Source organism: Calliphora vicina, chromosome 4 (assembly GCF_958450345.1).
Source record: "Calliphora vicina chromosome 4, idCalVici1.1, whole genome shotgun sequence".
NCBI lineage: Eukaryota > Metazoa > Arthropoda > Insecta > Diptera > Calliphoridae > Calliphora > Calliphora vicina.
The window spans coordinates 36,212,579-36,230,598 of record NC_088783.1 but is presented as its reverse complement, the minus strand read 5'-3'; the positions used below and the strand labels follow the sequence as shown (position 1 = coordinate 36,230,598).

Sequence of the window (18,020 nt, the reverse complement as noted above, 5' to 3'; positions counted from 1 at the left end):
ATACTTATAGCTGCTTGTGTTAAACATTGCTTTAGCAAAAATTAATCCTAAATTTATGTAAAATTTAACAAGATTTTTTTCCAAAGACACAGCGACGAGAATGTAAACCAACCATGTACACTTTAGTTGTTGAAAATGCTTAATGACAGCAAACGACACATGAAATTAACAAAATTCTGAAAACATTTGATGTTTTTGAGGACTACTAAATACATATGAAAAAGTACACTGAACAAAAAATCACTTTTGGTAATGTGAAAATCATATATTTTACTCTTTTAGAATTTGTCAAATAAAAAGAAGACACGATCAGCAATTTGTCAATAGTTTTGAAAATGTATACATTTTCTGTAATATTCGTGTTACAAGATTGCAGTACTATTGGCGACCTGATAATTTTTAAATACAGATATTTGACAAAATGTATGTTTAGGTGCCAAATACATTCTGCTATGACTTCAAAAACTGTCAAGGGGTGATCCCTACTCAAGCCATACATTATTTCAGAAATAGAAAAATATGTAGTTGAGATGAAGAAAAGAAGAAAAATAGAGATAGACTAGTGTTTGTGGTAGAGTTAAAATTGAAAATGATCGGTTTTGGGCTAGTTTATTAATTATTATGATATTATAGAAGGAAGAAAGATTTGATAATATACAAAAATACAAAATAAAGTTGCTCATGTTGATAACTCATAAAGGACGGATTTCGTGGAGGTCATAACTTAATTATCAGAAGATCTAATCAATATTTTTAATTGAATTGGTAAAATTATTAATGGGCAGGTTTCTAAATATGGATTATACGGTTATTTGCCTCTCATATGAATGGCAGTATGTTAGTTCACTATAAACAATTAATATAATACAATTATCTTTATATATATAATTCTTCTGTACATGTGTTAGTAACTGAACTCCTCCTTAACGGCTGGGCCGATTTAGATGAAATTTGTTGTGTGTGTTTTAGTGGGTCCCTGGATGGTTTAGATTCACAATTGACCTATATAAGTACAATGGACATGGCACCTCCCATACAAAGTAAAAATTTATTATTGCATATCTGGAGTACTATTATAGAGGGAGTCTTCAAACTTTGTGTGAGCTATGGCAGAACAACGTTTGCCGAGACAGCTAGTATTACATAATAATTTCGAATTTCGAGAAATTAAGCTCATAGAATTATGAATATTTTGTATGGTTTTACCACCAAAATTCTTCTTTTTTGGATATTACCTTGTAATATTACAAAACTGCTAGTTTTTTGGTTCTAAATTTTGAATTTTTCTGTTCAAATTAGTTTTAAAAGAAAAATCCGGAAAGTAGTTGCACTGTCCAACAAATTGAGACTTTTTGATTGGAACAGAAAAGCGACCCTATAATTCTGAAAGGGCATGTTGAGTAGATAATTTTTGTAGAATAAACTTATAGTCCATCTGGTCTGATTTTTTTTTTACAGTGGGTGAAAGTTTTAATTTTTTGATCGAAATGAGCATTATACTAACTGAAAAAAAATGTAAGTTAATGTCTAAGAGAATTCTTAATGTCAGATTTTTATTGTGGAATTTTATGGGGATCATTTTTGTAGAAGATCTTAACCCTTTAGCTCCTCTCTTTAGGGGTCAATTTGACCATTTTTTTCGAGAAAATTAAAAAAGTCCTTTCAAAAAGGACATTTAAGGATTCATATATTTTATGAAAATGTTTGCCGAAAAATTTCAGTGGGGGTCACCAAAGATACCAAAGTTTTAAATAAAGCTCTTTACACTTAATTAGCGAAATTACAAGCCACCTCGGGTGTCACATTTTTTAAAAAAGTCGCCAAAAAAGTAAGTTTATTCTAAAAAAATTATATACTCAACATGCCCTTCCAAAATTATTGGGTCGCTATTCTGTTCCAAAAATGCTGTTGGACAGTATTATCGGTTTGTTGAAAATCGATTTGAACTTTCCTATATTGATAGGGTGATAGGAATGTAATCTGCATGAAGTTTATTTCCTGTGGTGTGTTGTACGGTCCACTGGCCAATCGACCAATATGTGATGATTTCTTGATGAAAATATTTATTACTTAAAAATCTGCAGATGTCAGTAACAAATTTCCTAATTGTTGTACCAATAGAAAAGTGAAACACAACACAGCTCCAACACAACACGATAAGCACCAAAAATATACATTGAAGAACCGGCTTGGAGTAGCAAATGTATAAAACTTTATCAAAATTTGTTTAATTGATTAAAATTAAATTTAAATAAATTTTAGTATCGTAGAATATGAAATTCATATGTCTATGTCAATTTGTAGAAATACATTCATATTTTATGAAAAAAGTACCATAAATACAATTTTTAACCCTTAAGGGTTTGAATTTTCAGAAAGGACCAAATTCATATTTGGAATTTTTCAAGTACCCAAATATAGATTTTACTCTTTTTCTCACCAAAATGTTTGAATTTCAAAAAAGCATGAGTCCACTTTTTTTGGTAGAAGTAGATATATTTTTGGTATTTTATCGTATTTACACCTTTTTAGCTTCTAAACCTTCGAGTTTACAAAAATCCGTTCTTATTGGGTCTACATAGGGAGAGAGGAACCTATAATTTCATGGCTCTAGCATTTGGCGTTTGTTGAATTAGTCAGTGAGTCACTCAGCAACGTTAAACTTTTATATTGTTACGTTTTTACCCATTAAAAACTGTGGTTTATTTCAACATTGTTGATAAGTAGAAGATGATGGACATGTTTATAAACATGATGAATTAGTAATCCTGGTAACAACAAAAAATGAAGACTCATTACGATAGATTACTGAACGAATTACTTTGAAGTTATTATGGAATCAGTACAAAGTGACACAGAAATTACGTAGCGTTACAAAATATTCCAAACATGAAAATTAGATTTCAAATGAAAAAAAACTATAGTAAATTTTGTCGTGTGTAATTTAGAAATACATATTTAACATCAAAACATATTAAGCTTTCAGGACAATTTTTATGCCATTCATGAAGTAAATGAATTTCAGAATATTTATGTGTGTATGTATGTGAATCTTAATTTATATGAATGTGTGGGTGCTTGAGTGTGTGTGTGATTGTTAATGTTTGTTTTCCCTTTTTTTGGTTAAATAATATTCATACACATGTGTTTTTATATCCACCATATGTATGTATGGATGAGTGTTAATGTAGTTGAGAGTGTATGTGTGTTAACAAAATGAATTACATACAATTTTGTCACATTTCAACAATTTTTGCCCACATTTGTACATTTCATTTTTGTTTTTATATGTATTTCCCTGTAGTATTTGGCATAATCATCAACATCAACGTCATCGTTTCGTACCACTATGAATGTTGTATGTTGCATGTGTGTGTGATACTTGTTTAAAAACATACTAATACACATTATGATGGCCCAAACAAATTTGGTTTTCCTTAGCAAAGGTGGTCGACTTTGACACCCTTTGTCGCTTCTTGTATTCTAAAAGGATTTTACATATTAATTTGGACAGATAGTTATAAATCGCATGAACGCATAGAATGGAAGTTAAATCAGGTTTGGCTCTATAGATATGGGGCCCTCCTAATGTACATACATAGCTAAAAATAAATGCATATGACTGTAGTGGTGGCAAAATTCTTATATATGTATAAATCTCTAGAAATTAAAATGGTTTCCTATGCCTGTATCTAGAATATGACAACAATAATAAAAAAGAGCAACTTTTTCATTCGAATTTAATTTAGTTGGTTGGTGAAAAAACGGGAATATTTAAACAACAAATGATGACACATTCATTCCCCCGTTTGATGGTTGTCTCTTTTAGTGTTTAAACATGAATTATATTTTTTAGCCGCTTATTTTTTTTCGCATTTCTTTGCTAAGGCAACTGAAAACTACTGCAACATTTTATGTTTCTATTTAAATAGACGAATTTGGTTGTTGTTCTTTTAAACATATAAAATAAAAATGTATTTAGTAAATAACAATTTTAAATTGGTTGCGACATTTATGAAAATGCTTTATGCAAACTCAGTATGTAACAGCATTTTTTTTATCCGTTTTTTGCATTACTGAAAAAGTCTTTAAAGAAACTCAACATATAAATAAATTTAAAATTTACGCTAACTAATTGATACCAGCTTATTGAACAATGAACCTTTAAATAAACAATTGTATAATTTAACCATGCAGCATCAGTTCATAAACATGGTTGTTAATTTTAAAATATATATTTTTCAAATTCATTAAATTAGATACCTATATTTTATTAACATTAACATGTATAGAGGGATGTCTGTATAAGTAAATAATAAAACATTTGTTCTTCAAAAATTTTATTCGCAATACTGAAAAACGTTTTAAAAACAATGTTTAAACAAACGCTATTTATTCAATTTAAATAAAAGAAATTTAAAAATTATCAATTTCGTTAGCGACAATGTGCAAACATTTGCTATAAAAAAAATTTGAAATATTTAAATTGCTGTATAACGTATACTGCAGTATAGTGGTGTGATCTTATAAAAAACCAAATGAAAAAATAAAAATTATAACAGTTACAGCCAAAAACTCAACATGAATGTCTTAGGTAAGTCTTAGGGAAATGCAGCATCCGAGTGAAATAAAAAAATAATATAAGTAAATTATTCGCAGACTTTCTATTAGTGATTTTGCTTGTTGGGGCAAACATTGTGGGCTTACAATCGGCCACAAGCTCAACGACTTTACCAACTGGATCGCTGGACTCAACCTTATCTACAAGTACTTCGAAAGAAACATTTACAGAAAGTTCACCAGATTCAACATTATCAACTACTCTTGAAACAACTGCAGATAGTACATCAGACTCAACGTTGTCAACTTCACCTGAAACATCTACAGATAGTTCAAGAGAAACGTCTACAGATGGTAGTTCCGAATCATCTACGGATAGTACATCAGAAACATCTACAGATAGTAGTTCAGAATCATCTACAGATAGTACATCAGAAACATCTACGGATAGTACATCAGAAACATCTACAGATAGTACTTCAGAAACATCCACGGATAGTACATCAGAAACATCTACGGATAGCACATCAGAAACATCTACCGATAGTACTTCAGAAACATCTACGGATAGTACTTCTGAAATATCTACGGATAGTACATCAGAAACATCTACAGATAGCACATCAGAAACATCTACGGATAGTACCTCTGAAATATCTACGGATAGTACATCTGAAACATCTACAGATAGTACATCAGAAACATCTACAGATAGTACTTCAGAAACCTCTACGGATAGTACTTCAGAAACATCTACAGATAGTACTTCAGAAACATCTACGGATAGTACATCAGAAACATCTACGGATAGTACATCTGAAACATCTACCGATAGTACTTCAGAAACATCTACAGATAGTACTTCAGAAACATCTACAGATAGTTCATCAGAAACATCTACGGATAGTACTTCGGAAACATCTACAGATAGTACTTCAGAAATATCTACAGATAGTACATCTGAAACATCTACTGATAGTACATCAGAAACATCTACAGATAGTACTTCAGAAACATCTACAGATAATACATCAGAAACATCCACGGATAGTACTTCAGAAACAGCTACAGATAGTACTTCAGAAACATCTACAGATAGTACTTCAGAAACATCTACAGATAGTACATCAGAAACATCTACGGATAGTACATCTGAAACATCTACCGATAGTACATCAGAAACATCTACGGATAGTACTTCAGAAACATCTACAGATAGTACATCAGAAATATCTACGGATAGTACTTCAGAAACATCTACAGATAGTACTTCAGAAATAACTACGGATAGTACATCTGAAATATCTACGGATAGTACATCTGAAACATCTACTGATAGTACATCAGAAACATCTACGGATAGTACTTCAGAAACATCTACAGATAGTACATCAGAAACATCTACGGATAGTACATCTGAAACATCTACCGATAGTACATCAGAAACATCTACGGATAGTACTTCAGAAACATCTACGGATAGTACATCTGAAACATCTACTGATAGTACTTCAGAAACATCTACAGATAGTACTTCAGAAACATCTACTGATAGTACTTCAGAAACATCTACGGATAGTACTTCAGAAACATCTACTGATAGTACTTCAGAAACATCTACAGATAGTACTTCAGAAACATCTACAGATAGTACTTCAGAAACATCTACAGATAGTACATCTGAAACATCTACGGATAGTACTTCAGAAACATCTACGGATAGTACATCAGAAACATCTACAGATAGTACTTCAGAAACATCTACAGATAGTACTTCAGAAACATCTACAGATAGTACATCTGAAACATCTACTGATAGTACTTCAGAAACATCTACCGATAGTACTTCAGAAACATCTACAGATAGTACATCTGAAACATCTACTGATAGTACATCAGAAACATCTACGGATAGTACTTCAGAAACATCTACAGATAGTACATCAGAAACATCTACAGATAGTACTTCAGAAACATCCACAGATAGTACTTCAGAAACATCTACGGATAGTACTTCAGAAACATCTACTGATAGTACTTCAGAAACATCTACAGATAGTACTTCAGAAACATCTACAGATAGTACATCAGAAACATCTACGGATAGTACTTCAGAAACATCTACAGATAGTACTTCAGAAACATCTACCGATAGTACATCAGAAACACCAACGGATAGTACTTCAGAAACATCTACAGATAGTACATCAGAAACATCTACGGATAGTACTTCAGAAACATCTACAGATAGTACATCTGAAACATCTACTGATAGTACTTCAGAAACATCTACCGATAGTACTTCAGAAACATCTACTGATAGTACATCAGAAACATATACGGATAGTACTTCAGAAACACCTACGGATAGTACATCAGAAACATCTACGGATAGTACTTCAGAAACATCTACCGATAGTACATCAGAAACATCTACGGATAGTACTTCAGAAACATCTACGGATAGTACATCTGAAACATCTACTGATAGTACTTCAGAAATATCTACAGATAGTACATCTGAAACATCTACTGATAGTACTTCAGAAACATCCACAGATAGTACTTCAGAAACATCTACGGATAGTACTTCAGAAACATCTACTGATAGTACTTCAGAAACATCTACAGATAGTACTTCAGAAACATCTACAGATAGTACATCAGAAACATCTACGGATAGTACTTCAGAAACATCTACTGATAGTACATCAGAAACATCTACGGATAGTACATCAGAAACATCTACAGATAGTACTTCAGAAACATCTACCGATAGTACATCAGGAACACCAACGGATAGTACTTCAGAAACATCTACAGATAGTACATCAGAAACATCTACGGATAGTACTTCAGAAACATCTACAGATAGTACATCTGAAACATCTACTGATAGTACTTCAGAAACATCTACCGATAGTACTTCAGAAACATCTACTGATAGTACATCAGAAACATCTACGGATAGTACTTCAGAAACACCTACGGATAGTACATCAGAAACATCTACGGATAGTACTTCAGAAACATCTACAGATAGTACATCAGAAACATCTACGGATAGTACATCTGAAACATCTACCGATAGTACATCAGAAACATCTACGGATAGTACTTCAGAAACATCTACGGATAGTACATCTGAAACATCTACTGATAGTACTTCAGAAACATCTACAGATAGTACTTCAGAAACATCTACTGATAGTACTTCAGAAACATCTACGGATAGTACTTCAGAAACATCTACTGATAGTACTTCAGAAACATCTACAGATAGTACATCAGAAACATCTGCCGATAGTACTTCAGAAACATCTACGGATAGTACATCTGAAACATCTACCGATAGTACATCTGAAACATCTACCGTTAGTACCTCAGAAACATCCACCGATAGTACATCACAAACATCTACGGATAGTACATCAGAAACATCTACGGATAGTACTTCAGAAATATCTACAGATAGTACATCTGAAACATCTACTGATAGTACTTCAGAAACATCCACAGATAGTACTTCAGAAACATCTACGGATAGTACTTCAGAAACATCTACTGATAGTACTTCAGAAACATCTACAGATAGTACTTCAGAAACATCTACAGATAGTACATCAGAAACATCTACGGATAGTACTTCAGAAACATCTACTGATAGTACATCAGAAACATCTACGGATAGTACATCAGAAACATCTACAGATAGTACTTCAGAAACATCTACCGATAGTACATCAGGAACACCAACGGATAGTACTTCAGAAACATCTACAGATAGTACATCAGAAACATCTACGGATAGTACTTCAGAAACATCTACAGATAGTACATCTGAAACATCTACTGATAGTACTTCAGAAACATCTACCGATAGTACTTCAGAAACATCTACTGATAGTACATCAGAAACATCTACGGATAGTACTTCAGAAACACCTACGGATAGTACATCAGAAACATCTACGGATAGTACTTCAGAAACATCTACAGATAGTACATCAGAAACATCTACGGATAGTACATCTGAAACATCTACCGATAGTACATCAGAAACATCTACGGATAGTACTTCAGAAACATCTACGGATAGTACATCTGAAACATCTACTGATAGTACTTCAGAAACATCTACAGATAGTACTTCAGAAACATCTACTGATAGTACTTCAGAAACATCTACGGATAGTACTTCAGAAACATCTACTGATAGTACTTCAGAAACATCTACAGATAGTACATCAGAAACATCTGCCGATAGTACTTCAGAAACATCTACGGATAGTACATCTGAAACATCTACCGATAGTACATCTGAAACATCTACCGTTAGTACCTCAGAAACATCCACCGATAGTACATCACAAACATCTACGGATAGTACATCAGAAACATCTACGGATAGTACTTCTGAAATATCTACGGATAGTACATCTGAAACATCTACGGATAGTACATCAGAAACATCTACGGATAGTACATCAGAAACATCTACGGATAGTACTTCAGCAACATCTACAGATAGTACATCAGAAACATCTACGGATAGTACTTCAGAAACATCTACAGATAGTACATCTGAAACATCTACTGATAGTACTTCAGAAACATCTACCGATAGTACTTCAGAAACATCTACTGATAGTACCTCAGAAACATCTACCGATAGTACATCAGAAACGTCTACGGATAGTACTTCCGAAACATCTACGGATAGTACATCAGACTCAACATCTACAGATAGTACAGAAGGTTCAACATTGTCTTCGTCGACTGAAGCTGACACAACCACCACCGCTGATACTACCCTTACCACTACACCCACGACTACACCTATCACCACCCCTGATACGACCACACCTACCACCATGCCTACTACCACTCCAACGACTAAGCCCACAACAACGCCTTTTCCCACTACTACCACACCAAGCACACCAGCATGTACCGTACCACCGCCTGAATGTTATCGAAATGGAAATGGCTTTTGTCGTTTCTTCAACACAGCCTGTGACGCATCCAATTTTAATAGCTGTTCCGTACAAAATAGCGCTATGGGTAAGTAAAATACTAAAAATGCAATAACGCGTAGCTGCTTAACATTGGTTTTATTCATTTCGCATCAGAATGGAAGAGCACAACAAGTGATGATTGTGATCGTCGTGAAGGAGATCAAGTTAAAGTTTGCTATACTGATTGTTCGTACTATTCAACAGTTGATTGTACTGCTACTCCCTCTACTCCTGTCTGTGCCACCAGCAAAGATATGCAAAAGTGTAGAAAGTTTGCCAGTCTGTGCGCAATGAAGAAAGTTTCATGCAACAATCCAACATTATTAGGTAAATTTAAAAATGTGTATTAATATATGTATGTATGTTTTTTCATATTTCTAATTGACTATATTTCTAGATTGGCGTGTGTCAACGGATGCATCTAAATGCGATGGCCTAGGAGTAAATGCTCCTGCCGTATCCTGCACTGTGACGAATTAGCCGTTTTATATACAAACGTAAATTTTTTTTTTGATTTATTAACAATTTTAATTTATGTTTTTTAGGTACTACTTATACTTATGTATTATTTTTAATATGACTAAAATAATTATTTGTATTCACTTGTTTTTTTTATTGCAATCTGGGCATTATTCGATATTTGTAAGTCGAGCGTTTTAACTATAAAATTAAAATTTTTATTAGTACCCTTAATAGCTTTTATTATGGTTCATTGTGAAATTGTATGTTTGGAATTACAAGAATGTTTACAGTGAAATACATGTAATATAGGCCTGTACTCAAGCCGTAATAATAAAAGATAGAATCCAAAATAATTTACATACAAAAAATTTTAGGCACTCAAAAAGAATAAAATCTTATGTTATATAATTAAAATCACAAATATGAGTTAAATATTGGTGTTGCTCTGCTTAACAACAAAATCTTAGGCTAATAAAATACCAACAAATTGCTTTCTAAACCATTAACTGCCAAAACAAAAAAATAAAAATATTAGTAAAATTAGTAACCCTGTAAAATGTAAATAAATGTGTGTACGTTTATTCAAAATTTTTATCAGTATATAAAAATAACAAACCTTTACAAACCAACATTGTAAACTTTGCTTACTCGTTTTCTGTACATCTGCAGAACCACCTACATAGACACATTCTGTTCATATTATCAATACCACAGGCATCCGTAAAAATACTGAATATAAATTTATATATTTTGGCTACCACACAACAACAACAACAGCAGCTATAGTAATAACAACAACAATAAAAAATAGCGCAAAAAAGGCTAACAATTATTTGGTGTATAATAAAATAATTTATACTTTTAGTGGGTTTTACGATTACACAATTTGTATACCCTTCACCACATTCGTGGTGAATGAGTGCATATATGTATGATTAAGTCGTTCCATATGTAATATTGAGAAATTCTTAAATTATAATCCTATGCCCCTCTATGTGTCTGTGTAAATCACGCTCATGTCAAAAATACACACCTAAATTTAATAAGATTCATTTAGAAACGTTTATCATTGTCCTTAATATTTCGCTAGTGTAAATCATCCAAATCGGTTCAGAAGAAAAAAAGTTATGCAGCAAAATGTGAGACATCATTGAACAAATTGTATTTATTTTTCCAATTTCCAGCATTATAAAGCTTGCTGAGTTTGTTTTTACATGTTTAAAAATGCTCTCAATTTGTGTAGTTCTAGTTTCAGATGAAGCGTATTTAAGATTCGTTACAGCCGACTTGTTTATGTTCTGTTTTTGTGTTCTTCTGTTGTGCCATGAACTTGGCGAAAATGTTGCTTAATTTGTCGATAGTTTTTTTTATTAGCTGTTTTATGGGAAACTTAAAATATGTGAAAGGGAAAAAGGGTGCACAAGCAATTGATTGGAAATATAGTTACGATAATTAGAACCATTAACATTGTTCTCTAGAAAAAATTGCAATTTCTTAATACATTAAATTTAATAAGGTTAGCGAATAAATGTCTAAAAGGCTTTTGCATTTTAGTTCACAGTTTTAGTTTTATATATTGAAATAAAAATTGGCATAGATCTTTACGTCTTTACGTTCTCGTCACATCAATATTTTTTGTATTTATCTCGGTTACTGTACGCCCTCCTTGTTTAAATTTGTAGAACATTAAATATTAAACATTTTGGTTCCATATAATTGTTGCGTACACAGAGAAAACAGATTCATAATGGCAGCCAAATTGGTGGCCAATCGAATGATTCGGTTGCACACATAGGATTTTTCGGTTCTAGCAACAGAAAATTAATTATTAAGGAAGAATTTTGACTGAAGCTACCAATCTTTGGTTATTCCTTATACAATTTTGTAGGCAGTGCATTCGATTGGCAACAAATTCGGTTGCCTGAAATACAGTTTTATGGATACAAAATTATTAATTTAGGTCATCATTTAGGTTTTTTTTGTGGTATGATTTCATCGTTGGAGTCAAATCTCCATTCGCCCAGACATTTCTTCAATTTTGAAAACAATAAAGAGCCACTCGGGGCTAAATCCGGAGAATAGGGAGCATTTCGTAGCCAAATTCATGAATTTTTGCCATGGAAACTGAACCCGATTCTGATCATCTTTCGGAAATATTTCTAATACCCAAGTCATCATTAAAAATTGAAACCACTGAGCCTGGAGATGCCTATGGCTTCCACAATCTCTCTCTCAACAGTATATCGTGATTTTATTCAATTGTTTTGGATGTAGAGACCTCCTGGCCGTCTAGATGGTCGGCATCTTCCAAGCTTGTACGTCCACAACAAAATTATCTAAACCACTATTTTACAATTGAAATTGATAGTTCAGTGTTCCCATAGTATTTATCAATCTTAGCCTTTATTTGACTTTTTTCCAGTTTCTCCTCAAGTCACCAGGTAGTCTGCTATCAATGACAAACTAATTGACGCAGCTTATGCAAATTTTGACAGGAGTCAACTGACAGATGCCTGTTGATAGGTGCAGTGTTGCCCTTTTAGTTAAGAGCCGGGAAATTCAAAAAGTCCATGTTATCCAAATTAGGAAAACAAATTCTATTATTATACCACAGCTTAACCAGCCTTATTTTCTAATATGTATTGTCCAATGATGCCTCCAGCCAAAATGCATTTGTTTTTGAGTAAATCAGATATGGTTTCTATGAAACTCAGATTCTGCAATTTTGATGATTAAAAAAGCCATCAAACCGCCATTTTTACTAACTCTAAACTGTTTCTTGGTTGGATTCTCTGAAACCTTTACTACACAAATGGCAGCAAATTCAAATCTTGCAAGAATTTTGTGACACCCTTATTATGAAATTTTCGTGTTTTTTTTTGTAGGGCGCTACTGAAAACAATAAAATATTGTGCTCAACAAAGCGGTTGCACTAAATCAACGCCAATTACGCGAATTTCCAGTTCATTTCCTTTTCCTGTTTCTATTTCTTTTTTGGTTTTTTTTTTTCACTCCTTTTGTTGTGGCGGTGGCTGGCTGTTGTTTCCTTATGTGGCTGCTAAGAATTATGAAGGTGGGAATATTTTTATGTAGCAGAAATAGAGAAACGCGAGCAGGGTATGCTATTGGAAAAAGTCATAAAAAGATAAAGAAGGGGCAAATGTTGTGCTTTTACGATGCCATAATTTTGAGATGTTTATATTTCACAGATACAAATATGTATAGAGAGTGCAAAGAATTTTATGGAATGGAAATAAAATCATAAATAAATGTATGTATATGTACATTTGTGCGTATGAAAATAAATAAGTTAATGGCCAGATCATAAACTGAATATTATACAATTAACAGATTTTATGTAGTCTTTAAATGGCAGTAAGAAGAAAGCTTTTATTCAATTGTGTGAATCAAAAAAAAAATCGAAAATAAACATATAAAATTTACTTATAAAATATATTTAGAAGCTTAACTGAGTCGAAAAAACCTAACTCCTGCAACACAAAGTATTCGTAAATCAATTTACATGCAATGCGAATTAATACACTTGACTGCAAAGGCGAATTCAGGCATATTGGAGCGAATTCATTAATTATTTATATATGGAGTTTGATATTAAAGTGAAAGTTGTTTATTGTAACAAGCCAAATTATTAATTTGTTTGTGCATGTTAATTGAATCAATAGAACTTTGTTTAAGTAAATTCTATTTAAAAATTTCCAATTGAAATTCTGTCATTACAAGCGAACAAATAATTCAAATTTTTTTGTTTCTCTGTGAATTCTAATAAAATAAAAAAAACTACTTATTAATTTTTGTAATTGCTTATAATATTTCTATGTCATCTTTATTTCCGTAATTCAATTTCAATCTTCAAATTAAATTTAACTTCTTCTGGGACCGGGACGACACTTACGAAGTTTTTGTCCTGCTTTCATGCCAGCACAACGACGAGAGTCTACCCATTCCAAGAGATTGCGTTGACCACGCAGACAATTGGCACGAGCCAATTGGCAGGGAGTTAATAACTGACATCTGTTCTTCTTATCGCTATAACAATTTAGTTTTTTACTACCAGATGGACAATTCAAACGACCACAACGAGGCGTAACAGCAGCACGTGGTCTACGTTTTCTGATGGCACAACGTCCTGAACCCAAGCGACCCTTGATGTTGCGACACAAAGCTAAGCTGGTGGAGGTTATACCTATTATGGAAATAATTCATTATTTGTTTTAGTTAATTAAAATTATAATTATAAAACTTACGGCCTTGTTTTGTAAGACGACGTCTACAGTTTTCTTCATCTATGGAACATTGCCTGATTTTACGGCATTGAGAACCTTGTCTTACACATCTTATGGGGCTGCGTACATTTTTGCGACACATGGGACGACAACGATTTGCCTCGACATATACAAATGCCGCAATAAGGATGGCTAATTTTTAATTTTGTTTTTGTAAAATTAAAATTTTTACATTATTTTAAATTACTTTACAAAAATTACTAAGAATTCAATTACAACTTACCGAATATGATGATTGCTTTATTCATGTTAATTGAACTTCTGATTTTTTCATTAATTTTTCACACTATATATAGTAAAACTTCTTTAGTTATTAAAGGGCAACAGAAACACACGAATATTTAAAAGTAACATTATTCTAAATGAAATATTTATTGCATCAGCTAAGTAAATAAAGACTATCATATTGATGTTGTAACATAAGCGACTGTTTTAAATAGCAATACACGTGATGGAAGTTTGTGCTAAAAATATATCAAAACCTATATCAGACATAATGACCGACTTTATCTTTTGTGAAAATACTTAAAATCTGTAGGATTATCCGATACTGTGAATTTAAAAATAATGTCAATTATTGTTTAATTGTGCCCATTAACATATTTGACTGTCTAGCTTGCTGAATTGTTAATAAAATTTTTAAAAATAGCTTGTGTATATTAGACAAAAGAATTCAGACACGTTTTATTGGAAATATTTTAGGACTGTCTGGTTTAATTGTAAACAAAATACTCTTTCAGATATTGATTAAACTTTACTTATTTCAAATAAAATACATATGTACATTAGATTTAGTACAATTCTATTTTGCATGTCACACTTTCAAAATAGTTTAAGACATTTTACATTATCGTCCTATATAAATTTATTAAAGGAAGCTGTGGATAATGTTTTACTCTTTATGTAATCGATAAATTCCTTATAATTTATAATCTTTCTAAAAATGAACAGGGCCAGGATCATTGAATTTTGGACATAATTTCAAATTAGAGTTGATGGCGAACAACAAATAGTCCTTTTGTCCCCCAAAACTTCAATTTACCAATATCTCCTTTAGTATAGAAATATTTAGGGCCGTTTTCTCATTAGGTGATTATCTTTTTTCCCAACGAAAAACTGCAGATTAAAGAAATTTGGTTTTCTCAATGTCTCATTTGCTTCTATTCTGTCGCAAAGCTAACCCGACCTCATCTGCCAATTATTTATTTATCGTACAGATAAATTCAATCAGCTGACTGCTGTTCATAGTTTGTATGTGTTTGTGTTTTTGTAAACGAAATTAAATAGATTTTATAAAAAAAAGTTTAATAGAGGAATTAACATTAATTTGATGGAGGATCAACACGAAGAACATGGGTTCGAAGTGAATGCTGAAAAATTTTATCATGCCAGGCCTAGCTACCTGGCAGACATGGAGGATAATGAATATTTCAAAAGATTCCGGCTGTCGATGGCCACGTTAAACAGCTGATTTATGTAAGCATGTTGTCAATTGAAGGCAGGGTTCCCAACTTTCACATCTATTTTGAGAGGTATTGCCAACTGAAAATAATCTTTTTTGTCGGTATATTGAGAAAAACAAAATTGTTAACGGACAGTTTATCGGCCTAAATAATTTATGTCGACATTTAGTAAAAGGCAGTTTGTCGATACATTGAGAAAAACGGGCCTTAGATTGAAAATCATTCTATTTTTTGCAGACCTTTTTTTGATTTGACAAACCTACCTTATAGTCTAAAAAATTTATGTTATATACTGATAAAATTTGAAGTATAATCTTGTGATTAAACACTATTTTGAAATAGGAAATGGAAATCAATGAAATTCAGCCAGCCACCTTTATGGAAAATTGTAATGACAAAGTTAGACAAAACTCATGATGACCGCAATAAATTCAACATGATTAAAAGTATTTAACAATATTATGGTCACTGTTATTATTTACATTATTGTGACAATTACAATATGTTAAAGGTACGATTCACATGATTGCAGCAATCATATATGTGATTATAGTAATTAAGTATATGTTTATGGCAACCATTTTCATGATAAATTATTATAAAATATTATTGGTGTATGAATTGAACGCGGTTTTTGCTTTTAATAACTATATGTCATTTTGAAGGGAAATCTGGCCAGACCATCACATTGGACCTGAGCCGTACAAAGCAGATTCGTTTGAAGGGAGCATTGGCCGAAAGACGCCCAGACATGAAACCGCAATATTCCTTCATGACAACGTTCGACAACATGTTGCAATACCTCTTAAAAACTATTTAGAATGATGTGGTAGGGAAGTTTTGCCTCACCCGCTTTATAGTACAGACCGTACCCCATCCGACTACTATTTATTTCGATAGATGCAGAACACTCTCTCTGGGATACGCTTCACTTCAGAAAAAAGTATCCGAAATTGGCCTGATTCATTCTTGGCCTCAAAAGATGAACAGTACATTTGGCTCGGAATCCATATGTTGCCAGAATCGTAAAATTAACATATCGCTGTAATATACATAAATACAGTGACGATAATATTGTTGAAATCTTTTAATCATATCAAAATTTTATTATTTTTTCTCAGGGAATATGTGCCAGCAAATCCATAATGACAATTTGCTATTCCATACACAACCCAATCCTGTGTACTTTATGATTCAATAAAAAAATAACAATATCAAGAAAAACAAGTAATCTACACCGATCTAATTATGGACCAAATTATGTGGCATGACTTCTGTATATATGAAACCTATTTGTGTTGAATTTTATTTGAATACCAACATTTTTAAGAAATCTATACTCATTAAAATGATTTTGGGAAGTGGAGCTATGACTAATTATGGACCGATCGTTATAAAATTTAGTGACATGACTTTTGTATATGGGGCATTTCATGTCAAGTGAACCAACTTTTGAAATCGATGTCTTCCGATCGGGATGAAATTTGCACCAAGGTTAGCTCTATTGGATAGTAACTCAGACACAATTTTTCAACAACATCGGTCGAGAACTCTCTGAGTTATAGGGGGTAAAATTTTGACAATTTGGTCAAACAGGGGTTTTTTCTTATCCATGTAACTTATTACCTATTGTTCTTAGCAAAATGTGTCCCAAATAGTATAGATAGCTATTTCTTCGATCTTTCGAAAAAAAATATTTAAAAAAAAAAATAAAAAATTTTTAATATTTTTTTTCCGAAATCAAAAACTTTTTTGACTTTTTTTTAAAATACGTCCTTTTTTTTTTTTTTTTTTTTTCTTAAAATAAAGTTTAGATATTTTCCTTGAACACCTACTTGGTCGCTTAGTGGGATGCGAGTGGGATATCTATCAAAATAAATATTTTGTAACTCAAAACATAAAATTTTTGACTTTTTTTGCAAAATCAAAAACTTTGTTGACTTTTTTTTTCAAAATGGACCCTTTTTTAATCTTTTTTTTTTAGGTCAAACAAAAGCTTAGATATTATCCTTGAAGACCCTTTTGGTCGCTTAGTGGGATGCGAGTGGGATATCTATCAAAATAAATATTTTTTAACTCAAGACTTACAATTTTTGACTTTTTTTTTTGCAAATACGATTTTTTTTTCCAAATGGGCCCTTTTTTAAAATTTTTTTTTGTAGTCAAAAGAAAGCTTAGGTCCATTCCTTTAAGATATTTTTAGTCCCTTAGTG

At 32.2% G+C, this 18,020-nt stretch overlaps 3 protein-coding genes across 3 annotated transcripts in view; 2 read left to right on the top strand and 1 right to left on the bottom strand.

Moving 5' to 3' along the window:
- Window positions 1–18,020, top strand: part of LOC135958352 (uncharacterized) — a 55,856-nt gene that overhangs the window by 12,016 nt on the left and 25,820 nt on the right. The window lies entirely within an intron of this gene.
- LOC135956538 (serine-rich adhesin for platelets-like) lies at window positions 4,504–10,227 on the top strand. Its single transcript, XM_065507070.1, has 4 exons — window positions 4,504–4,594; window positions 4,660–9,624; window positions 9,693–9,905; window positions 9,976–10,227. Exons 1-4 carry the CDS (start codon window positions 4,582–4,584, stop codon window positions 10,056–10,058), a joined length of 5,274 nt encoding a protein of 1,757 aa, XP_065363142.1. The 5' UTR covers window positions 4,504–4,581; the 3' UTR covers window positions 10,059–10,227.
- Window positions 13,843–14,659, bottom strand: LOC135959216 (uncharacterized). Its single transcript, XM_065510308.1, has 3 exons — window positions 14,568–14,659; window positions 14,306–14,476; window positions 13,843–14,244 (listed from the first exon to the last, which is right to left on the bottom strand). Exons 1-3 carry the CDS (start codon window positions 14,590–14,592, stop codon window positions 13,922–13,924), a joined length of 519 nt encoding a protein of 172 aa, XP_065366380.1. The 5' UTR covers window positions 14,593–14,659; the 3' UTR covers window positions 13,843–13,921.

Bases quoted from the DNA above. Each gene is read 5' to 3' on its own strand.
- LOC135959216 (XM_065510308.1), bottom strand. From the start codon at position 14,592: ATGAATAAAGCAATCATCATATTCG. The intron at 14,477-14,567 runs GTAAGTTGTAAT...ATTAAAAATTAG, and splicing joins TAAAGCAATCATCATATTCG to CCATCCTTATTGCGGCATTT. The intron at 14,245-14,305 runs GTAAGTTTTATA...TTTCCATAATAG, and splicing joins TCGTCTTACAAAACAAGGCC to GTATAACCTCCACCAGCTTA.
- LOC135956538 (XM_065507070.1), top strand. The intron at 9,625-9,692 runs GTAAGTAAAATA...ATTTCGCATCAG, and splicing joins CGTACAAAATAGCGCTATGG to AATGGAAGAGCACAACAAGT. The intron at 9,906-9,975 runs GTAAATTTAAAA...CTATATTTCTAG, and splicing joins CAACAATCCAACATTATTAG to ATTGGCGTGTGTCAACGGAT.